Source organism: Phyllobates terribilis, unplaced genomic scaffold, assembly GCF_046119375.1.
Source record: "Phyllobates terribilis strain yellow unplaced genomic scaffold, ASM4611937v1 Scaffold_5__5_contigs__length_657084704, whole genome shotgun sequence".
NCBI classification, from domain to species: Eukaryota; Metazoa; Chordata; class Amphibia; order Anura; family Dendrobatidae; genus Phyllobates; species Phyllobates terribilis.
In genome coordinates, this window is record NW_027362765.1 from 294334592 (window position 1) to 294360028 (window position 25437).

A 25437-nucleotide genomic window follows, 5' to 3' on the forward strand; every position below is an offset into this window, starting at 1 on the left:
TTGCTGAAAGGGCCCGGAGATTTCCACTGCCTGAGGGCCTGCCAACTGCCATACACAGGGATTCTCTAGGAGGCATTTCACCAGTGGAGTCTTCTCTTCATGGAGTCACCTCTCTTCCATACACAAAGTCCACAGACAAAGGGGTAAAACAATAGGGGGCTTTTAGTCTTTGGTGCCCACCCTTAGCGATTGCCGCCTCACGCCGTGCTCTCCCCTCAGCATCACTTTCCTCCACAGCAGGAGCAGCCCCGCCCCTCCACATCGCTGCATAACGCAAGCCCCTCCCCTGGCAGGCCGATCATGTGACCCGCGGACCGTGTGACCTGACGTCATCAGCCTTCTGCCGTCCATGCTGCTCGGTTCCTGCAGCGATAGATGGCAGGTGTAATGTAGTTGTCCCGGGTGACAGGATGGTTTGGGGTCTGGTTTAGTGCCCCCTTTCTTGTCAGCATCTCTGAAGCCTCGTGAGAAGAGAATGGGTGCAGGAGTAAAGTGTGTGATCACTGGGGCCAACATTAAAGGTAAGGCAGAGACATGGTGTAGCAGAGCTGAGCTTGTGGTGGGCACAGCAGAGCTGCTTTCCATAGGGCTGACAGGCTGCACAAATAATGCAATCTTCAGTGTGATAAATAGTGAGCAGCAGGGGTCTGTGCTCTGAGACCCCCATAATCCTGGCCTGTCAGCTTCACATAAGATGGTGTAGAAGTGCAGAGCCCCTTATTCTCTAGTGGGACAGACTATGGCGGCTGTCGCTTAGCAACACAGACCACAGCGCGGGTGACATGTAGAGACCATGCATTTCTATGGTAGAGGGCAGTGTAATTCTGTCTCGCTCTGGCGTCAGTTGGAGCATTTTCTGGATACTGCACAGAACGGTTTACTAACACCTGGATCTAGGTTGAAATTGACAGCAGACCGCACTGAGAAATCCTATGGAAAGCATTCCTCAGGACAGCATTGACGTCCCACCAGAGAAGACACATCAAAGGTCTAACTCACCTGCAGTACTCTTCCCAGTAAAGGGAACCTGACAGATTGGTAATTAAGCTGCAGATATAGGCAGGGGTGGACATATCACTGCGGCCGCACAGGGGCCCAAGTGGTAAGAGGGCCCATTTTCACCCCTAAAGCAGGTGGAGTTATGTATTATGATGAGCTCATATATTGTACTTACACTGGGGTTCTTTTCTGTTTGTGTTTGCCAGTGACTATAGGGTTAATCTGTAGGTTAATAGCGCTATAAAGGTGCCCGGCGGCTTACTGAAGGTGCAGCACCAGGGAGAAAATGTACTTTATTTCTTCCAGGAGCCACCGGATTGTAGTCATGCAGGCGTGCCAGCATGGCTTCAGAATCTTACCAAACCAGAGTGAGGAACCCCAGGATGATAACGATAAAGAGGCGCAAAGTGGATACCAGTACTAACCATTGAATCAACAACCAAAAGATGTAGCACAGACCAAGAATGACCTACAGGAGAGATTACAGGCCATGCGGCTCCATGTACTCGACTCCCCCTGTGGACAGAGATGATGAGGATGACAGTCCAGCCACACAGAACACCATTCCCATGGACACAGATCATGTAGAGCTGGTGAAGAGGAGCATGACCGGAGTGAAGCTTCTGTCTCTCAGTATCTGTTTGGGCTCAGCTACTTTCTGATGCGGACTTAGGGTTCACAGACCATCCAGTCCCACTCTTCGCTATCTCCACCCAGCAACAAATGAGTCTTTATACATAGCGTGTGTTCATATCTGTCTGTAATCCTTGCAGATATGGGGTTAATCTGCAGGATAATAGTGTTGCAAAGGTGCCCAGCTGCCATACTGAAGGTGCAGAACCCGGGAGAAAATTAGCTTTACTCTTCCCAGGAATCACTGGCTTTAAGCCATGCAGGCTTGCTGGTACGGCTTCAGTCACCGCTTATTATACTATGAGTGTAGGCTGTAAACACGCCCTGGCACTGACTGACAGCCAGCTCAGCAGTCCATCAATTCAGAGCTGGCTGTCAGTTGTAGTGCCACTTTCAGTACTGCAGTTGGGCACCTTCATAACACTATTAACCTGCAGAAACCCTTTATCTGCTTGATAAAGGGAATCTGTCAGTAGGATCAACCCCCCTAAGCCGTCTGTATGGATATAGAGGTCATAGGAAGCTGAATAAAATACCTTTTAATATCTGAAATCCGATGTCTTATTTCAGAGAAATTCACATTTTTCTTATATGTAAGTAGGCTGTTAAGATCTATGGGCTGGACACTGATCTGCCTCCACAGATTATTTTTAATAAAAGGAGGAGTTACCAGTGTGAGATATGTAACTAATACAGAACAGTACAACTGCACTTTGTCTCCTTACAAACACATTTGCTGCAGCTCTCACAGCTCTGCTGTATTGTAACCCTGTCTGTCTGTGAGATGAAGGTGAAAGGAACGAACCTGCAGATATGTCAGATATAATCACACAGCTCTGCAGTGAGATCAGGAGAGCGGAGAGCGGCCGTCACACATCACACATCACACTGGTATCTCTCCCTTCATGTAAAATAATCTCTGGAGGTGCAGTCTCATTCAGATCAGTGTGTGGCGCAAAAGCCTGGAAGAGTACATTTACATATATAAGAAAAATGTGGATTTCCCTGGAATAAGACATTGGATCGCAGATAAGGTATCATTTTATTCAGCTTCCTGTGATCTGCATGCCCATATAGACAGCTTAGGAGGGTTGATTCTACTGACAGATTCCCTTTAATAGTGTTATTCATCCTGACAGGTTCTCTTGATAGTCAATCATTCAAAAATGGTGGCAGAACCGTGATGGATAGGGCAGGAACAAACTGTATTCATAAGGCCCCTGTAGCACTTTTCTTAACATTTAATTCCTTGTTTGAAAAGGTGGACAGACTGGAAATGTTTTAAATGGAATATTTCACCAGGGTTTTTTGCCCCATCCGAGAGCAGCTTGATGTAGGGAAACAGACCCTGATTACAGCAATATGTCACTTACTGCTTGCTGCTGTTTTGATAAAATCCCAGTTTTCTCTACTGCAGATCTACCGGTTCCCTGAATGGTGAGCTCTGTATGGTCGCCCACACCACTGATTGGCCGCTTTCTGTGAACACTGTGCATAAGCAGAAAGCTGCTAATCAGTGGTGTGGGTGGGGTTATACAAACTCATGAATATAGAAGAATACATGAAAGCTGGTTTACTAGTCCTCTGATTAAAATAGTGATTTCACCAAAACTATACTAAGCAGCCCAGTAAGTGACACATCACTGGAATCAGGATCTCTGCCTCTGCATTGTGCTGCTCTCAGATTAGGTGATAAAAACCTGGTGACAGGTTGAGTAATATCCTGCACTGGTGAATGGCTGGGCTGCCAGTAATGTATAGCATGCGTCTCTGTGTAACATACCTTACTTGTCACTTGCATGTCTTTCAGCTCTTGGGCGTGCCATCCACTCCTTATCCCGAATTGGAGAGGAACTTTACTTTGAACCTTTAGATGATGGGGTAAGAAAATTTGGCCAATACTGTTCATCCATGTACTCTGGTGCTCATCAGGACATAAGTCCACATGGTGACGTAAGGATGTCATAGAGTGGGGTGTCCCAGTCAAGACCACCGCTGCACCAGAGCGGGAGGCTTCTGAAAGGCGGCACCGGCAGACTTAGGCCGTCCATGTATTGCATCATCAGCCAGTGGCTGTCATGAAAAGTACCTTTCTTCAGCTGCTGGCCGCACCTTTTCCCTGCAAAAAGAGGTTAAAGATGAGACAACATCTGTCGTGTTTCTATAGAGCGGGTTGTGTCAGGTTTTGCTGCATCACTCCATTGAAGTAAATGAGGCTGAACTGCAATACCACACACGTCCCGTAGATAAGTGTGGCGCCAGTTTTGCAAGAAAGCAGCAACGTTTTTCTCATCCTGGACAACCCATTCATGTAGAAAACAGAACTGCTTAATAATTAGCAAGGTGAATGCACAGCCTTCTGTAGATGTGTTTTATAATGTGTTACGCTCTTCTTTTTCTCTCAGCTGTGCCTGCGCTCAGTCAACTCCTCGCGGTCAGCCTACGCCTGTTTCACTCTCGCTCCACTCTTCTTCTACGCCTACGAGGCAACTGGAGGAACTTGTCATTGCAAAATCTATATGAAGGTAACCAGCAGACCAGCATACATTCCATATGTTAGTGAAGCACCTTCACAACCGATCAGATCCCTTTTTTTAATTATTCTTGTGCCCTACACTGGAAAAAGTAAATGTGTAAGCTGGTCGGTTGCTGCAGGCAGATGATCACCTTCTTGTCGACACTAGTTTTTATACATAGGCCTCATTGTCTAATGGGGGATATATATTTGTCAGCTAACATTTTTTTTTCTTTCCCCATTCCTAGTCAGTGATGAGCGTCTTCCGCTCCCTGCCTTCCCTGGAGAAGACTGTAGAGAAATGTGCGATCAAGCTCAACACGGACAGCAGCCGCTTAGTTATACAGCTGTTCTGCAAATATGGTTTGTATATGGCAAGCGTACGTGACTAGTTTTAGTAAATGCCAGGGGGGTCTGCAGTCAGGTGAAGGTCCCAGTTTGAGAATATCTGTAAAGATACTGGCTTGGTAAAGGGGTTTTCTGTTTTTGGAAACCTGTGCCCCCCTGCTGTTAAAAAACCCAAACTGCTTTACTCACCCTCCTAGATCCAGCGCTGAATTTACACTTCTCCTAGTGTCTGCTATTGTCTGCAGTGCTGACGTCATACCAACAGTGCTGCAGCCAATCACTGAGCTCAGTTGCTCAGACTGGCTTGTGTGCCGTCAAGTCTGGCAGAGCCGCTGAGTTAATTTATGGGATGTCAGCGCTGCAGACAATAACAGTCACTGGGAGCAGCAGCAGAGACTCAGCGCTGCATCAGTTGAGAGTTCTGGGGACCTAGACCCTCACTCATCAGCCAGTAGCATGTGTAAGGGAGCTTATATTAAGAAAAAGGTAGACTTTAAACTCATTTAGACCGCAAATGACCCGACCACTAAATTGAATAATTAATCCAGACCAGAATTACATTTTAATTCTGAGCCCAATGATTGATTGACTGCAGCAGTAATGTTTTATGTTGTAGACGGGGAGTCCCTGCTGCCAGCATGTCCGCAGAGAAGAGGTGGCGAGAAGAGGTGGCAGTGGAGCACGGGTGGGCGTGTAAAGCTGTTTTTTATTCCTAAGTCAGGACAACCACTTTCATATAGACTATATACCAGCTCCTAACATTAAAGGGGTTGTCCAATACTCAGACCACACCTGTGCAATTACTATATTTCCCAAGCTAAATTAAAACCGCATGAACTCGACTGTGGTGTCATTGCCACTCCTGGGGCTTGCGTGACATTTTTATGCCATATTAGCCCCAAAGCTACCGCTAATGGATGGCTTGACTCTCACTTCCTCCAGATGAAACTGCCATCCAGAGGAGATGTGAGAGCAGCAGCAGTTCTGACTTCCTCTGGATATCTGATTCGTCCGAAGGAAGTAAGAATGAAGTGGCCCATTAGTGACTGCTGATTAGCTACATTACTAATTTTACATAATGTCACAGGAGACCCATTGTCAAGGCCGGTACCGGAAACAGGCTGGGAAAGGGCTATCTCGAGGAGTGGACAACGCTGTTGAAGAGTTATTCCAGTCTACAAAATTATCACCTATCTACTGGATAGGTGATTATTGTTAGAGCGGTATGTGTCCCACCACTTGGACCCTCGCCAATCATCAGGAGGTATTGCACAAATATCCCCCCTGCCACTCCATTCTTAGTCAATGGGACTGATGACTATTAAGCTGCGCTTGACTACCATCATCACTCCTATAGTCAATGAATAGAGCGGCAGGCGCATGTGTGATTTGTCCCTCCACTCAACTTCTGGTCCTGTGCTCAGGAAAGAACAGGAAGATCATACTGGCAATTGGCAGGTCATGTCTAAGTAAAAATATGACTTGTAAAATTAAAGGGGGTTATCCAACTGTATTTTTTTTTAAATGGGCCACATTGCCCTTTAAAAATAATGAAAAGCACATATTTAATTACCAATCCTGTTCCCTGCGGGTCTCCTCTTCTGGCATGGTAGTTGATGGGCTATAACAGGCATGGAACAACTGCAACGAAAAGACAGGCTGGTAACCCGAACTGAAGGATGGAGGTAGTTTGGGTTATCGGTAGGCACTTTCAAATTAGTTTTAGAGCACACTGGGGCCTTTTGTAGAATCAAAAAAGGAATGGAGAACTCTTTTAATTTAGACTTAAGGCCAGATTCAAAATGAAAAGAAAAATATATATCTGCTACTTCTTGGGACCTCCTTCTTTATTTCATGGCGACATTTCTTACAAGGCATGCTTCAGGACATAGTATGCTGGGCCTTAACAGTATGGCTACTAAATGTACTGGTCTGGCAATTGAACACCCCTGGCATATAATATGGTAAGTTTTTATAGTGTGTATAATACTGTATGGTCAGTATATTGTATATGTAGAGCATAGTACAGGCAATACATATTAGAGGACTTACATGAATGATCCTACTATTTCCGCACACTAACCTATTATCACACTGGGGTTACTGCGAGAGCTTTCCTAGCAGGCTCCTCCATTATACACAGCTGCACTGAACCAATCGTGCTGTACTCGATGGGCATCACTATGGAGGTGGTCTAGTACCTGTCAGGATTTTGATTTTACCCTTGGCGATGATCACCAGTGTGAACAGCTGCACTTCCCCTTGTGTATACAGTGAAGTAACCTGAATAGAAGGGCTAGTCAAATTATCCCTTTAACTAGCAATTTGGTCAAAGAAAACTGTAAAAGTAACAAGCACTGATCACCTTGCTAAATCTTTGATTCATTACATATTAAACTTTTTTCTTAAGAGCTGGGTCATACTCATAGTCTTTATTGCACTAAATTCGGCACATAGTTCATGAACATATGCTAAAGGATATTTTTCTCGTCTATTATTGTACCTTGGCCTCTATGGGACAGACTGAAAAGCCTTTCTTTCTGTTTTCTATCTATCTGAATGTAAGATATGGACCTCCTACATCTATGTAGCCTAAAAGACAATAGGATTTCACCCCCAGGCTATTTATATGCGCATGTAGCTCTTTCAAAGACCAGTCCAGCAATACCTTTACATAGCCAGTTGGTTCCTCCAGTATTGAGAAATCCGCTTGAATTGATATGCAAATGAGGCTGAGGGGCTATTTGTAGATCTGAAGCCTCTGTCACTCCAGATCTATTCCCCACCCAGAGCTGCCTCCTTTTGCTTGATTGAAGATTCCTTTGCCAGAAGTTGCACAGCATAGAAGCTGTCAGTCAAGCAGAAGGCGGTGGTGCTGGGAAGGGGAATAGAGCTGGAGTGACAGAGACTTCAGATCTACCATAGCCATTTGCATATCAATTCAAACACTGATTTCTCAGTAATGGAGGAATGGACTGGCCATGTAAAGGAAATACTGGACTCGTCCTTGAAAGGGCTGCATGCACATATAAATAGTCTAGGGTGTGAAATCCTCCTGACAGATTCCCCTTAAAATTAAAAGGAAACTTGTAAATCCCAGAATTGTCTAGAGATAGACATTTTGTTTTCTACTGTACTGTAGTAATGTATTTAACACTCCATCATTAGAGCTCAGGTAAGTAGGGAACTCATTGTCTATTTGTTCCCTGCAGTTCCCACATACATAATATACATCATATCATGGTAACGGCTGTGTCTGTAAAACCGAAATTACATGATGTATCAGTTTTATGATTTATTTTTTCCCTCTTCATTTGATATAAGAAACTGGTTATTGTAAGACGTTCTAGTCAGCTCCTGTAGAATTATCACATAATAAGCAATTGTAATTACATTATATACTTATGTTTGGTTTACTGGTTACCACCATATATAATTGATACCATCAATTTCTACCGATAAATAGTCGATTCTTTTTTTTTTCTAGGAGTTACAAAAACCCATAACTTATCATATCAAGACTGTGAGTCTCTACAAGCTGTGTATAATCCAGCCAGCTGTCCCAATGTACTTCGAGCAAATGCCAGGTAAATATTTTTTTACAGTAACGGTTTCTCTGCTCATTTGTTAAATCCGTAAGTGGGAAGCCATATAGGTAAAACAATAAAAGAAGCTATACTCACCCATGCTTCAGCGCTGCTGTACCGACAGACTGCCAGACCGGACGCGATGACCCCCAAAGACCACCATTGGCCTTACCAGTACTCCCCTCTGACAGATTTGAGTGGAAAACCTTTACATTTTTTTTATGATTAGATTATTACAATAAAGAGTGTCTGCAGCCAAAAAATACTTAAAGGGCCAAATATAAAGTTAAACTGTTGTTTTATGCAACATTTCTTGAAAATGGAGCTCGTGAGGCATCCAGCTTGAGAAACTTCTGTAACTTTAGAGTGACTAGACATTTCCTCTGTGGTCGCAAATGTAGAATTATAGGCAAGTATTCAAATTAATGGCCAACAATTGACTGGGTGCAGCGATGTAACTCACAGAGGGCGGGGGTCCCACACTATGGTGACTCAGCTGGGGCATATAAAAAAAAAAAAAGTTATTTTAGTGAGACAGTGACTATTCTTATATGTGAAAATGTAGCAGAAGTGTAATAAAATTTCAGTACAGTAATTCTAAAATGAAACTTCCCATAAATTCTATAAGCGATTCAGTTTATGGGCTTTCATGCAGAGCCTCTGAAATTTAGCACGCTATTTACGATTTTTCCCATATATGCCTAATAATGTCCCTAAATATTTTGTTTCATCAAGTAAAGACATCCCATTCATGTAATGAAGCCATCCTGGCAATTGGCGGACCACTGTGAGTTCCACTTTTGAGAAGCCCGCCAAGCAGCTGTTCGAACTAGGAAAAGTTACCACTTTTCTCTGTAGTGGCCACTGCAAGAAAAATGTAGCAATAGCTACTAAAGTCCCCTAGGATGGGAGCTCTCTTGGCAAAGTTTCACACAGTTAAAATAATTGCACATTTCTACCTCCATAGTGTGGCCACAAAGTCCCACCCCAACCTCAGGTCTAATGATTACAGTTACAGCATTGTGGATATCCAGAATGACCTATGGCCCATTAAGTGTACCAGTATTGCGCTTTATCAGAACTGGCCTTAGGCATACTGAAGGGATAGCATTAAGACGAATTGTAAGGTTCTCAGATTTAGATATGTAAAGAACAGCTGCTTCCACAATCCAAATGACCCCACTAAAAAATGGGAGCCCCATGGACTGTTACCGCTTTTCCACTCTACGCCCTGTATCCCCTGCTGGTCTTTTGACATAAACAATATCACATGATCACTGATTGGGTACAACCTTCAAATTTCTGTCCATGGTGTGTCCAGAAAGGTGGGAACACAGTGTTGAGAGCAGGTAAAAAAAAAATAGTGGGTGAAATTAATATTAAACACATAGCCAATTTTCTGTGGAAATATATTTCTATAGGTCCTATTGACATGAAATTCTCACCAGATGTCCGTAACAACTCATCCAATCCACACAGGCAAAGAAATCAAACCATAGATGTTTATAGATTTAGTTATGTGTAATAATGAGAAATGACACAAGGGAAAAGTATTGAACACTCTTGACTGGTTTATAGTGAAATTATGTTCTTTCTACTGTCAAATTATGGCCCCAGGAGTGCTCACTGTAACCTTCAGTAGTTTAGAAATTCTTGTGTAACCAATGCCATCAGTATGTTTTGCAACAATAAGGTTGTGAAGGTCTTGAGACAGCTCACTGGTTTTATCCATCATGAGATGTTTCTTGTGTGGCACCTTGGTAATGAGACACCTTTTTGTTGGCCTCAGCTGAACCAGCTGATATTCTCTGAGTGGCAGGATTGCTTTCGAATTACTGACAGATTTCAGCTGGTATAGTAACTTTCCATGGCTTTTGCACCTCTTTCTACACTGTTCAATATTTTTTCCCTGTGTAATTTTTCATTATTACTACACACACCTTATTTTGTGGACATCTACAGTTTGATTTCTTTGCCTGTGTGGATTGGACGGGTTGTTACTGACATCTGGTAAGAATTCCGTGTCAATTGTACGTGTTCAATACTTATTTCACCCTCTGTTTATTTTTATTTTTTCACTGCAGCTGGGGCATACATAGGAACCCCAATTACAGGGGATAACAGTCCACTACAGTGACAGTGGTCACTGGCAGAGCGGATATGAGGCTGCACTAGGACTCGGCAGCTCTGCTATGCATGGGAGACACCCAGTAATCATGTGATTAATAGGCCCTGTATGAGCATAGCCAGTGCCAATGCTTCTGTACACTATATAGCTCTTGTTAAGCACTATGTATCCAATGAGAGAGAGGACATAAACCGTAATAAACAGCTTCTGCCTTCTCCCATGGGTCCCCGGCTCTGTCTGACAGCTGGAGACCAGATCTGCTCCTGCTAAATTGCAGGAGCTTTAATCCCATGCAGTAAATTTACAATGGCAAGGGATTAAACCCAGATCCAAGTGCCATGAATTTACAGCACTTGTTCATTGTCAGGTTAATACTAATGCACAGCACAAGTGTGGAGCAGCATGTAAGAGGTTAATCTGGCTTTGGTTAAAACACCAGGTCGGACCTTATATAAAAAAAAAACAAAAAAAAAAACATTACAAAGTATAAATTTTGGTATTTTTGCACCCAAGTGAATGGGGCCGGGTTACAATATCAGACTCAACCTGAGGACAAAAATGGCGCTGTTACTGGATAAGCAGCTCCTTTCTTAACGAGCAGACGTGAATCCGATGAGTTATACGTCTGTTATTTCTGGTTTTCAGGCTGCTCTCAGATGCTGTGGTGCACTTCCCACTGACACTTGCAGAAGTGACGCTTGGAGCTAGTCCTTGTGGAAAAGTTACACTCAGGAATTATGTGGAAGAGGAGATAGGTAAGATGGGTTGTGTTTGTGCAGTGTTTGCCAGTTTATTGTTTTTATGTCATTTCATGGTTCATCTGGTCATCTGTCAGATGTTTCAGTCTAGTTGTATATGTTGATCACCTCTGTTTTCATGCATGAGGACGATTAGTCCGCGGCTACTCCTTCCTATGGATAAGCTGATGTTTAAATTGTTGCATAAATCGATACTACAGGAGAGTATAAGAAACTTTGTAATATATGTTTTTTCAGGAAAATGTGATTGTTTTGCCTCGCTTCCTAAACTCACAACCCACTCTGAAAAACAGCTTCCTGCCTTGCCAGCTCATTGCAATGTCACGTAACACCTCCTGTTAAAGGGAAGCTATCTTCAGAAAATGACCCGTTAATTGAATCAGATTTTTTATACATGGCATAGACTGTATTAAAAAAAAATAGAAATCTCGAAATTTTCTCACTGGCCACACTGGTTGTCTGAGTAGTGGACAACCCCTTTAAAGGATAGGAAGCATGAGTCTGAAAACATCCCAGTGGCCAGTGTGAAAGTTACTTATTTTTACTTATTTTTTTTATTAATGATCATGATATGAGAAAGTATTGTAAATTTAAAAAAATATATAAACACTTGATTTAAGCAATAAGTCATTTTCTGATAGGTTCGCTTTAAAGGGAACCTGTCACCAAAAAAATGCAATGGGATCTGCGGGCACCATATTTGAGAGAAGGAGGAGGTGAGCAGAATAATATGTGATTTTGTGAGAAAAGACTCGGTATACCTGTGATTCATTTATTTATACCTCTGCTCTTTCTGGGATTTCCGGTCCAGTGGGCGGTCCGTTCAGTGACTGACAGTTATTTCTGTTGCACACTTATATAAAGATAGCTGTCAGTTATTGATAGCCCTGCCCACTGGACAAAAAATGGCAGAAAGAGCAGAGGATTAAATGATGAAAATACAGGTTATACCTAGTCTTTTCTCACAACACTGTACATCAATCTGCTGAGCTCCTCCTGCTTTATAATTTGGTGCCGGCAGATTAGACTGCATTTTCGTGGTGACAGGTTTCCTTTAAGCTCTATGAAAAGAGTAGTGAGGAGTACAAAGTGATAGAATAGGCAGAGGGATGCAAGTAGTGCTGGAGCTTACAGAAAATGTATTTCCCTTCAGGGCTGGATTAACAGCTGCACAGCTCAGTTTTCCTGTTCCTCCTCCTATTAGCGCTACAGAGAGAGAATAGCAGTGTGTGCAGTGTATGGGAGTCATCATAGCTGCTGGTTGCCGCATAATAGGTCAGAGAAAATGAAAATTATGGATAGTCTGGAGAGGGGAAAACTGGTGTAAAATATTAGATACAAGTCATATGATAGTCAGAAATAATGTGTTAACCCCTTAAGGACCCTGGGATTTTTCGTTTTTTGCTCCCCTTGTTCCCAGAGCCATAGCGTTTTTATTTTTTGGTCAATATGGCCGTGTGAGGGCTTATTTTTTGCGGGATGAGTTGTACTTTTGAACAACATTAGTTTTACCATATCGTGTACGGGAAAACGGAAAAAGAATTCCAAGTGCGGTGAAATTGCAAAAAAGTGCAATACCACAGATGTTTTTTATTTATTATTTCTTTTACCACGTTCGCTGAATGCTAAAACTGACCTGTCATTCTTATTCTCCAGGTCATTACAAGTTTGTAGATACCAAACATGTATAGGTTCTTGCTTTAAAAAAAAAAAGTGCCATTTTCCGGGATCTGGGGTCGGGTGAGGGCTTATTTTATGCGCCAAGCTGACGTTTTTATTGATACCATTTTGGGGTAGATCCGATGTTTTGATCACCCGTTATTGCATTTTATTGCAATGTTGCGGCGACCAAAAAACTTAATTCTGGCGTTTAGAATTTTTTTCTCTTTACGCTGTTTACCGTTCAGATTAATTCTTTTCTTATATTGATAGATCGGGCGATTCTGAACTCGGCGATGCCAAATATGTGTATGTGGTTTATTTATTTTATTTTTTTTTGAATGGGGCGAAAGGGGGGTGATTTTAAACGTTTATATTTTTTTAATATTTTTAAAAACCTTTCTTTTACACTTTTTGCTTGCTTCAATAGTCTCCATAGGAGACTAAAAGCAGCAACTGTCCAATTGCCTCTGCTACATAGAGGTGATGAGCAGATCACCTCTATGTAGCAGAAATGCTCCTGTGCTATGAGCGCTGACCACTAGGTAGCGCTCATATCGATCAGTACATGACAACCACTGGAGTCTGCTGCAGACCCAGAGTTGTCATACCCACCCATCAGTGACCCACGATCACCTCATGGGGTCACCGATGGGCGGGGGAAATGACGCGATTCCGGCGCATTGCTGTTAAATGCCGCGTCAGAGATTGACAGCGGCATTTAACTGGTTAACAGCCGCGGGTGGACCGCGATTCCACCTGTGGCTGTTGCGGGCACATGTCAGCTGTATAAATCAGCTGACATGTGCCTGCCCGGTTCAGTGCGGGCTCAGCGCCGGGGCCCGCACTGAACCGGGGGTGATGGCCTGGTGCGTACTATTACGCCCCAGGCTTTAAAGGGGTTAACCACTGAGCCACCGTAACACACGTTAACACTGTAGTCTTGCGGCATTGGGGTCCTGGGTTCAAATCCCACCAAGGACAATATCTGTAAGGAGTTTGTATGTTCTCCCCGTGTTTGTGTGGGTTTCCTCCGGGTTCTCCGGTTTCCTCCCACACTCCAAAGATATACTGATAGGGAATTTTAGCTTGTGAGCCCCAATGGGGACAGTGCAGATAATGTCTGTAAAGCGCTGTGGAATTAATGGTGCTATATGAGTGAGTAAAATGCACACACAACAGCTTATTCTGAAATTACAGAGACACTTTAAAAATGTTGACACTTTTTATGAAGTTTTTTTTTTTTATATATTCCCTATTTTTCTCTAGATCCTAGTAAAGCAATGCTGACTGAACTATCCCTGAGTAGAGAAGAATTCCTGGCTTACCAGCTGCAGGACCAGAGAGAGATTACTTTTTGTCTACGTGAATTTAGGGTGAGGAATAGTCCTTATTACACCCAGCCAAATGTACTTTTTGCTTTGTGATTTAGCTTTTCTATTTCCACCCCCAGGGTCTTCTGGCCTTTGCAGAGTCCTCCAGCCTACCAATCTCCATACATTTTGACAGTGCAGGCTGGTGAGTCCCCGGACATTATACTGGTGTACTTTAATGCTCCACCTTATTCATCATTACCGGCGACTGATTACTTGGGGTAATTAGTGTTATGTAACAGATAAGGTACAAGGCTTTTGCACTTTATTTATAGTTTAGGGGGGGGGGGGATTAAAAACAGATTAAATGGTAATTGCGTTTTAGTGTTTGAATTCTAAAGGTTAATGAGTTTCATTTCTGTGATTGTATCGGTTTAAATGGAATCTGTCAGCAGGTTTGTGCTGTGTAATCTGAAGACAGCATGCACAGAGGTTAACAGAGATTTCAGTGATGCCTCCCTTGTTTTGTTTGCTTGCAATGATTGTTTTAGTACCAGGAGCTTATCCTTGCTGGGAGTGCCTCCTGGTCCGACTACACCCCCATCTGTCATAAGCAGCTTAGGGTCTTAGAGAGCCTATCACTATTATTATTATTATTATTATAATTTAGGTCAATAGTACATGAAAAATAAAACATTTTTTTTTTAAATGTCATTACAAAGCAATAAGCTTAGATACAGTGCCTATGTAGCACAGCATCACACATGATATGATATACTTTGTTTCATCAGCTGAGAGATACTTATATATACACAGTATATTTGGACAGAAATCCCCTTTATAGATTTTTTGAACCAGATTCATCAAAGCTTTTAAGCCTGTATTCTGGGGTAAAAATCGTTAAAAAGTCACATCATTTTGGTGTGGTTGGGCTAATATGCGACTTTTGGTGCCATTTTCACCTAGCTCCGATAAAGTGGGTGGAGCTGGGACGGTGATGTTGAGCCTGGTGGTCTTCAAATTCATGATGAGTGGCAGCGTTCGCTACATCACAAATCTTACTCCAGCTGGGACTGGAGTAGGATATGTGATGAGGTGCACAAGGAGGTATACACCACTTGGCCGATGCTTCTGATTTATTTAGAGCAACACACCTCTTCGTGAATCAGTAGTGTCTGACTCCAGCACATCTCATCGAGACTGGTGTGAATAACACTGGTCTTGATGTATCGATCCTTTTATGTTTTTGTACAGTTTGATAACTTATCTCTTAGGCCCTGTTCACTCTGCATTTCCGCAGTGCATTCGGGGTTCTTTTGGAATCCCTCTAAAAACGGGATTCAGGCCCCCTCCACATGTCCGTGTAAAACCGGTACTGGAAAAACTGTACGTGTGCCATCCCGTGTGCCATCCCGTGTGTCCCTTTTTACCATCAGTGTTTTGGATCAGTGTGTCATCAGTGTTTTTCCGGTATGACTAAAGAAAAGGAAATCACAAAGCTTCTCCTATACTTTACATTGTTAAACACATACAGAACACAGATGGTACACTGATAACATCCGTGTGCTGTGCGTGTTTTTTATGGACCTATAGACTTGTATTGGCTCTTGTCATCTGTGCTGCCGGAATAAACGTATATGTGAGCAGCCCCATAAACCTAGCGCCAAAATGGGTATGAGTGGTATCTGAGAAAATACGGATGCCACATGTACTGTAAACACAGATGTGTGAAGGGGGCTTCAGACGGGATTCAGAAGGACCACCAGTGGGACCACAGACTGTGATGACGTGAACGGAGTTCAAATGAACTGTGCTTGTGTTTTCGTCTCTGAACATGTCCATTTTTCCCCTTCTCCCATGACAGCACCACCTGAGAGAGTATCTGCCCACCAAGGACAGGAACCTACTGAATAAAAAGGCCGTACCTCTCCTCCGCATCAGGCTTTGTTTCAGAGCATGAGAGGGCCTCCGAAAAAATGTTAGTACACAACTACCACCAAAAACATTTCTTTGTAAAACACCCATAATAGTGCACACCATAAGTGATAAGAGGGAGGGAATTACTAGGGTGCTGTCATGGGCTCTGTGAAATTCCATTACCGGTAAGTAACTAGGATCTTTTCCACTTCTCCCATGACACCACCACCTGTCATGCGCTCTGTAAAATCCCTTTACCGGTAAGTAACTAGGATCTTTTTCCGATGGTCAGTAGTAATGAGCGAGTATGCCTCATTAACCCTTTCGGCGAGCACGCTCTGGTGCTCGTCGAGTATTTTGGCGTTTCATTCATTGTCACAGCGCCTGCAGGTGTCACTGCTGTTAAGACAGCTGTGGCACATGCAGAGATACCCTAGCGAATAGGCTATCTCTGCATGTGCCACAGCTGTCTAACAGCCGTGACACCTGCAGGCGCTGTGACAATGAATGAAACGCCGAGCATGCCAAAATACTGGCATACTCGCTCATCACTAATGGTCAGAGAAAGGTGGCAGACTACTTCTCTGCTTGTCTGAACAAATGAACATGTTCAGAAAACCCCCCCCCACAAATGGAGTTCTTTTGAACTCTGTTTATGTCATTACAGTCCCGTGTTTAGGGGGATCCAGACAGAAGCCATGAAAGCCCAGCAGAAGCAGTGTGAATCTCTGGGTTACTGCTCTGCGCTGCCTAGTAATAGGCCTGAAATCCAAAAGCTCTGATTGTGTGAGAACCACTGCACCCAGTAATCTAAGGGATACCTTGTTGGATTCAGGGTCTCTTTGCCTATATCATGCCTTTTAATGAGGTAGCAAAAATCTGCTGACAGATTCTCTTTAAATCTTGATGATCAACAATCTCCTTTTACATTATTTGTTTGCACATGTAGAAACCTTCAGGGTGTTGTCATCTTTACAACTCCTCGCTCTACGCTCTATTATTTCATTTTTATGTCTTAGAGGCAAAGTCCACCCTTACTCAGTGCAGCTTTTTTGTCTTCTTTCCTCTCCTAGTCCAGTTGTATTTAGTGTCGATGATGCCGTTCTTGAGGCCCATTTTGTTCTTGCCACTCTTTCGGATGCAGATCAAGCCTCTCAGTCCCAGAACCACAGGTACTTTTTCTGTACAATAGTATATATGCTGTTCTATACATTTAACCTGTGTATCTTTAATAAAAAGGATGGCTACTCTAAATATTCAGCAAAATGAAGATATTACCACCCCCTCCCTGCAGTAAATAGCATGATGATGTCCATATGAGTGTGGCATTGCTTGGTTCCATGACTTAGTCTGATGGCGCTGAGCCTTAGTGAATGGCACAGCTAAGCTTATAGGGATATAATAGTAGGGGTCCAACCCCCTCTGATCATGTGAAACCCTTAATAAACACTAGCAAGTAAGTCTTAAAGTATTCCAGCGTGAAACATCACGTAACCATTGGAGTTCCCAACAGTGGATTTCCAACTTTCAAGTTTGAAGACAAAGGTGACATCCGCTGCTATCATGACCTTGTTGATCATGTTGGTTGCTTCTAGGCAATTGCATGATCTTGGTGAATGATAGACAGGCAGTGTCACAGAGAAGGTGCCAATGATAAAACATATTTTTTTATTAAATACGCAAATAAAATTATAATATCTCCAGAAAAATAAAGTCCATAAATGTACTTGATTCGACAGAGGACGCTTGTATGAACTCTAACCCAGCACCACAACAGTAACGTAATTACAGTACTTGAAACCAGAAGTTTACATACATTATATAAAAAGACACAAATGTATGATTTTCTCAAGATCTGACATGAAATCAGAATAAACCTTTCCCATTTTAGGTCAATTAGGATTACCATAATTTTTAATATTTGCCAAATGTCAGAATAATGAGAGAGAGAGAGAATGTTTTAAGGCGTTTTTATTACTGCAAAGTCAAAAGTTTACATACATTTCATTAGTATATGGTGCCATTGCCCTTAAACTGAATGACTTGGGTCAAACTTTTGGAATATCCTTTCACAAGCTTCGGAATTTGGGCCCATTCCTCCTGGCAAAACTGGTGTAACTGATCCAGGTTTGTAGGTCGCCTTGCTCACACCTGCCTTTTCAGCGTTGCCCATAAAATCTCAATAGGATTGAGATCAGAGCTTTGTGATGGCCACTCCCAAACATGGATTTTGTTATCCTTAAGCCACTTTGTTACCATTTTGGCAGTATGCTTTGGGTCATTGTCCATTTGGAAGACCCATTTCCGCCCAAGCTTTAGGCTGTGTGCCCACGTAGCGTTTTTCAAGCGTATATGCTGCGGAATTTCCGCAGCGTAAACGCTTGAAAAACGCATGTATATCCGCACCCCATGGTCCCCAATGGCATTCCGCAATGTCAATGCCCATGCTGCGGATTTTTCCGCAGCGTATATGCTGCGGTCAAAAATCCGCAGCATGTTCATTAATTTTGCGGAAGCGCAGCGGAATCAATGTGCGGATGGTACCCAAGTCTGGATGAGAGGAGACTCTCATCCAGACCTGGGTACCAAAGAACCTGTAAAAAAAAGAAAAAATAAAGTTTATACTTATCTTCTGATGTTTTCCCTCCGTCGCGCTGTTGTCTGAAGGACCTGCCACATCATTGAGTCATGTGACCCACCACATGACTCAATGACGTCACCGCAGGTCCTGCACACAACAGCGTGAGCCGCTCAAGCCTCCGGACGGGGCAGAGAATGCATCAGAAGGTGAGTATAAAGTTTATTTTTTTATTTTTTACCATTCTGAACAAGTTGTCAAGCACTTTTCCAAGTGATGCTTGGAGAAGTGCTTGATAACCCGCATGCGGAAATGCATGCAAAGACGCCTCACAAACGCTTCTACCTGGCGGGAAAACCGCATGTAATATCCGCATGCGATTTTCCCGCCAGGGAGAAGCGTAAAAAATATGCTTCAGGTCCGCAACGTGGGCACATAGCCTTAACGTCCTGGCTGATGTCTTGAGAAGTTTCTTCAGTATTGCCACATAATCTTCTTTTCTCGTGATGCCATCTATTTTGTGAAGTGCACCAGTCCCTCCTGCAGCAAAACCACCCCACAGCATGATGCTGCCACCCCTGTGTTTCACAGTTGGGATGGTGTTCTTAGGCTTCCAAGCTTCTCCCTTTTTCCTCCAAACGTAACGATGGTCATTATGCCCAAAAAGTTCCATTTTAGTTTCATCAGAAATTAATAAGTGGTGCCTAAGGTAGATTTAACATAACAGGTGCAAGTGAAATGTGAAATGTCCCACCAGGGCATGTGTTTAAGTATGCAAAGAAAAGAAAGGGAGGGGGATTTGTCTTGAGCTTGTTTTGAAATCCTCGTTCTCAGTAGCACATAGTCCTGATAAAAGGGATATGTGCTGCCGATTACTTGTTATTCACTGCTCACAGAACGATCTTATTATTGATTGTTCTGTGTGCATAGAAGTCTGAATGCCTTGCATGTAGCCGATTGCACCCATTTAAAGAGAATTTGTAACCAGGTTTTTGCTACCCCATCTGCAAGCAGCATAATGTAGGGACAGAGACCCTGATTCCAGCTATGTATCTGTTACCGATCAGCTTGCTGTCATTTTGATAAAATCACAGCTTTATGTGCAGCAGAACTAGCAGTTTTCTGAATGCTGGGCTTTGTATAACCGCCCACACCACTGATTAGCAGCTTTTCTGACTATGCACAGTGTACACAGAAAGCGCCAATCAGTGCCGAGACGAGGGTTATACAGCGTTTATGAATATGGAGGATTACATGGCAGCAGGTTTACTAGTCCTTTAGTGGTGATGTCCTTTTTATAAAACAGTGATTTTTATTAAAACTACAACAAGCAGCCTAGTAAGTAACAAATCGCTGAAACTTAGTGACATATTCCTCCCTGATAATCTCCCCCTTTCCATTCACATAAACGTCCACTGTGAGTACAGGGCAGAAAAAAAAAAGCCCTCCGCTCGTAATCTGCCTGTACTGACTGGTGTTGGTTAACACTGATGGACTTCTTTAATTGCTTTATCAGACCTTGCTTACCAAACGATGATGATTTTCTGGGTGATGACCTTGACTACATGATCGCCATGGAAACTACTTTAGCTGGAGCTTCTTCACCACCTCGTAGTCCAACATTCAATCATGCCGTTCCTGTACAAGAAGAGCAAACCTTATCTTCAGGAAGTGAAGATGATCAGGAACGGGAGATTCCTGGGACGCCACCTAATAAGAGGGTAAGGAAACAGTACATATGACAGCTTAACCAGAACTGGAAGCCAACCTTCATATAGGATTCTGTCTCCATGGGTGGTTATCCCCTGCCCGAATCTCTCCCAACAATGTCTCAACTCATCTCCATCTTCTGAGTTTGAGCGCTTGAATACACGGGACCCTTGTGTAGCAAACCTTAAAAGGAACCTGTCAGTAGAATTTCACCCTCCAAACTATTTATATGCATGTGTAACTTTTTCAAAGACAAGTCCAGCATTACCTTTACATGGCCAGTCCATTCCTCCATTACCAAGAAATCAGCAAATGTATTGATATGTAAATGAGGATGAAGAGCTATTTGTGGATCTGAAGCCTCTGTCACTCCAGCTGTCTTCGCCACCCAGCGTCAACTTCTCTTGCTTGATTGACAGCCTCTATGCTGTGTGATGGTGGAGGTGCGGGGGGGTGCGGCAGTGACAGAGGAGCGGGTGACAGGAGGCAGGAGCTGCCTGCTGCAGCTAACCCTGTTCCTGCTGCTAAAGAAAATGAATATTCACTGCTCTCCACGCCCATGGGCATGTGGAGTAGTGAATATTCATTTTCCTTAATAACATGCACAGTGGCAGCCGCTGGCTCCTGGCGGCGGCTGACACTGTGCACGGTAATAAGGAGAATGAATATTCGCTGCTCCCCACACCCATAGTGAATATTCTGGCAGCTGACCTCAGCGTGTGAGGACGCATGGCAGTGACATCATGCGCTGCTTACATGCTGAGATAATCAGCTGGCATCAGAACAAGACACAGTGCTGGAGTGGAGGGAAGGTGAGTAGAATCCTTTATTTATTTTTGGGTGTGAACCATGATGGGGATGGGGGGAGGTTCCATGCATATAGGGATGGCGTGGCCATGCATACCAGGATGGGTGGGGGGGCATGTATATCGGGATGGGGGATATTAGTACAGAATTGGGGGACATTACCCATATAACAGTGTCAACAGCAGAACCCCCCCTCCCCCATAACAGTACATCATGACCACCTTTTTTTTATTTCTTCAATTTTTTATTTTATTTTTTTCCTCCTCTAAAACCTGTGTGCGTCTCATGGTTCGGTGCTTCTTATAGTCCGAAAAATACGGTATGCTTGCAATACTAAATCAGAGCTGCCGCCCCCAGCGAGACCCAGCAGCTCTAAACAGCGGTGGCATCTGTAACAACTACTGCGCTTATCAGAGTCGCCAAGTCTCCTAGAATCATGAAGCAATCGGTAAGAGCCAGGCCAAGAGCCAGGATTGGCACATCTTATGTGGTGCGCCAATTCTGGGGCAGCTGCGAGCTTGTATTTTTTAGCTGGGAAGGGCCAAATAATCAGAAATCCACAGGATTCATGGCAGATGCATCGGTGGAGTCAGCGAGAGTGATGACGAGATCGTCAGTTTTGTCAAACTCCGTGAAGCGAGTACTTTGGCTGAAATTGTGGCATGGAGATGTGGTTTCTAAAGTTAAGCTTTGTTCCATTCCCTTCCAGGGAGAATACATGTTTGGCCCGGCGCTAGATGATTTACTAGACAAGGTCTCAGAAAAGATTAAATCCTTGCCTGAACCAAAAAATTCCAGAAGGAAATATTTTTGCCCACTTCAGAACCAGCCCCTTCAATACAGAGGGAAGGTGAAATTGGGATGATGGAATTATCCCAAAGGGTGACGAGGTAGAAACCTCTTTCTCTCTCAGAACCAGCGACCGGATAAACAATGACGCCAGAATGGTAGGGGGCCAGATCTCAGGATACTTTCCCCGGCGGCAGACGATTTGTTCAAATAAGTGGATCCCGAAATCCGTCAGAGAAGGAGTAAGAACAGAGTTCTCCTCCTGTCCACTGCAGAGCCTGATAGTAACTCTCCTTTCTTCCCAGGAACTACAAAACACCCTGATGTCTGGTCTCCAGGATTCACTCTCTACAGGAGTAATCTCTCAAATTCCAGAGATGGAAAGAGGCAGAGGTCATTATTCCCAGTTATTCCTTGTAAGAAAATCAAGCGGAGTTTACAGAATTATCTTAAACCTGAAGCCTCTGAACGAATACATAACATACAGAAGGTTCAAGATGGAGTCCATAAAATCTTCCATTCCCCTGATAGGGGATAACTTAGTAATGGCAACCATCGACATACAAAATGCCTATTATTATGTTCCCTTCAATCCAGCCTACCGGAAATTCTTAAGATTCGCGGTTACCCAACGAAGGCAGATATTACATTTTCAGTTCAATGTTCTGCCATTCAGGATATCATCAGCACCTCAGTGCGGATTATCCAAATGATAACCAAAAGATGGGGCCGTCCAGAAGTAGACCTATTTGCAGTCCATTAGAATGCAAAGGTAGACCACTACTTATCCCTGAACTCAAACAACGCCTGTATAATAGCTGTGTATGAGTTTGCCCACCTTTGGGGATTCAAACTGTTATATACATTTCCACCAATTGCTGTCTTGCCAAGGACACACAAAAGATAAAGGACCGAGAAGGTCAGAACAATCTTAGTAGCACCTCTCTGGCCGAAGAGAAGCTAGTTTGGGACTTAGAGGACCTTCTAACTTTTAGACTGTTCAGATTCTCCCACCAGTCGGCAGCCTTTTCACCAGGTACCGATCTACCGCCCAGACCCTGAAAACCTGTGTCTGGCTGCTTGGCTTCTGAATTTGCGATTCTAAAAGTTAGGGGCCTCTCAGATAGTCATACATACCCATCAAAAATGTAGGAAACAGATGACAAATGCCATTTATGTCAAGATGTGGAAGACCTTTGTGTTATGGTGTGGTGCTAGTCCTCCGGACTCCCTTTAGCCGGCCATCACCCAGATCCTAGATTTCCTACAAGATGGTCTGGGGAAAGGCCTAAAACCTAGCACCCTCAAGGTCCAAGTTTCAGCCTTAAGCTCATTCTTTGTTCAAAGCTTGAGGGATCACTGTTGGATAAGGAGATTCATGACTGCAGCCTCCCATGTACACTTGAGATTGACCAGCCTAACCCCATCCTGGCATCTGAATATCTTTCTCAAAGGGCTAACATTGCCTCCATTTGAATCAATATGCTCAATAGACCTAGATAAACAACCTTCCAGGTAGCAATTACAGCTGCCAGGAGAGTTGGTGACCTTCAGGCCCTCGATCAGTGAACCCTATTTGAAGGTTCTAGAAGATAGATATTTTCCATCTGGATCCATCTATTTTGCCCAAAGTGGTTTCGGAGTTCCACAGGTGTCAGGAAATTGTTCTTCCTTTCTTTTGGCAAAATCCAGCAAATGATGGAGAAAGGAGTTTCATTCTTTACATGTACAAAGAGATGTCCTTCAACGATTGTAATCCCGGAGGATGGATCAGAATCTTTGTTCAGCTCTATGGTTAAAACAAAGAGAAGAAGATATCAGAGAACCATTGCCAACTGTACTAAGAGAGCAATTTCCGAAGCATATCGAAACCAGAGTCTTTTGCCCCCGGAAAAATTTACAGCTCACTACACTAGAGCCGTATCTGTCTCCTGGGCTGAAAAGGCAAGTGCTTCCATCGAGCATATCTGCAGAGCCGCTACCTGGCCCTCGGTCCATACCTTCTCTAAATATTATAGACTAGACTTAATGTCCATTTAAAGATTTGGGTGAAAAGTTCTCCAGGCTCTTGTCCCTCCATGATAATATTCGTTGGTATTTCTCCTGTGGTGCTGTCATGGAGGGTGATTTAGACAAAATAGAATTAAACTTAATGAATTACCGGTATCTAAGAACTCACCACGACGGCACGGGTAATTCCCACTCTCCTGTTTTTTTTTCTTGTATTACTTTTAATCCGGTATGAAGCATTCATACCTTGGTGGTCCTTTTAGAAAATCACTGGAGATAGGGTGTGGGAGGGGCTGTTTGACCTCTTTGTGTTTCCTGTCCCTATTAGGGTTGTTAGTCATCCTCCTGTGGTGCTGTCGTGGGGGGTTCTTAGAAATCGAATTACCGATAAATCTAATTCTATATATATTATTTTTTGTCCCCAAAAATAAATACACAAAGGTTGTTTTATGTATGTATAAACTAAAAAGATACACCTAGAATCTACAGCTTCCTCAGACCTTTTATTGCTGCATTGATGTAAAAAAAAGTTTTGAAAAGTGGAGATGAATAATAAAGTTTTTAAGGGAGTTAAGCTGTATGTTGTACTGAATTCCCATTATAAAATTCACCTTGTGTTTATCTTATTCTTATATTTTAGTTCCGGTCTTTATTCTTCGATTCTGTCATCCAAAACTCTGGGCAGACAAGACAAGAAGTTCTTGCAGAGGACAGTGATGGATAGTGTTATACCAAATCCTAACTGGCACATAGTCAGCAATGTGGTCCTGCATAAAATCAAGAGTACTAAACACTGTCCTCTGCCACGGGAAGCAAGACATTCCCAGGTCCATTTATGGACTCGACAGAATGTTGGATCTGTCAAGTAAGGAGTCTGTGATATGTGGCACCACGATGCTTGCAGACAGAGGAGATGCTACAACGAACTTCATAACATTACATGGAGGTGCACACATTTTACAGGATAAGGAGACCTTTATAAAAAAAAAAATTGTAGGTCAAGTTCCCAATTTATTTTTTATAATAAATAACCTCTGTGGTGGCAATGTTGCTTTTGTTTGTTTTTTTATATATACTAAATATATATTTTTTTGTATGACAATTTCATATACTATATAACTAACACACACACACACACACACACACACACACACACACACACACACACACACACACACACACACACACACACACACACACACACACACACACCTCCCTCAAAAAAATAAAGGGAACACTTAAACAAGAGAACATAACTCCAAGTAAATCAAACTTCTGTGAAATCAAACTGTCCACTTAGGAAGCAGCACTGATTGACAATCCATTTCACATTCTGTTTTGCAAATGGAATAGACAATAGATGGAAATTATTGGCAATTATCAAGACACACTGAATAAAGGAGTGGTTCTGCAGGTGGGGACCGCAGCTCATCCAGGATGGCACATCAATGCGATCTGTGGCAAGAAGGTTTGCTGTGTCTGTCAGCATAGTGTCCAGAGGCTGGAGGCGCTACCAGGAGAGAGGCCAGTACACCAGGAGACGTGGAGGGGGCTGTAGGAGGCCAACAACCCAGCAGCAGGACCGCTACCTACGCCTTTGTGCAAGGAGGAGCACTGCAAAATGACCTCCAGCAGGCCACAAATGTGCATGTCTGCACAAACTGTTAGAAACCAACTCCATGAGGG

General features: G+C 43.2%; 1 protein-coding gene across 4 annotated transcripts; it reads left to right on the forward strand.

Annotated features, from left to right (window-relative positions):
* Positions 1 to 297: 297 nt before the first annotated feature.
* Positions 298 to 24797, forward strand: RAD9A (RAD9 checkpoint clamp component A). Of its 4 annotated transcripts, none has more exons than XM_073684334.1 (12): positions 298 to 521; positions 3443 to 3513; positions 4038 to 4157; positions 4396 to 4510; positions 5112 to 5180; positions 7983 to 8082; positions 10856 to 10965; positions 13897 to 14003; positions 14081 to 14145; positions 16931 to 17029; positions 19952 to 20156; positions 24392 to 24797. In XM_073684334.1, exons 1-12 carry the CDS (start codon positions 476 to 478, stop codon positions 24473 to 24475), a joined length of 1191 nt encoding a protein of 396 aa, XP_073540435.1. In that variant the 5' UTR covers positions 298 to 475; the 3' UTR covers positions 24476 to 24797. The 4 variants fall into 4 exon arrangements, with proteins under 4 accessions (XP_073540435.1, XP_073540432.1, XP_073540436.1 ...); XM_073684331.1 differs by lacking the exon at positions 24392 to 24797 and adding an exon at positions 22047 to 23670; XM_073684335.1 differs by lacking the exon at positions 5112 to 5180.
* Positions 24798 to 25437: the final 640 nt, after the last annotated feature.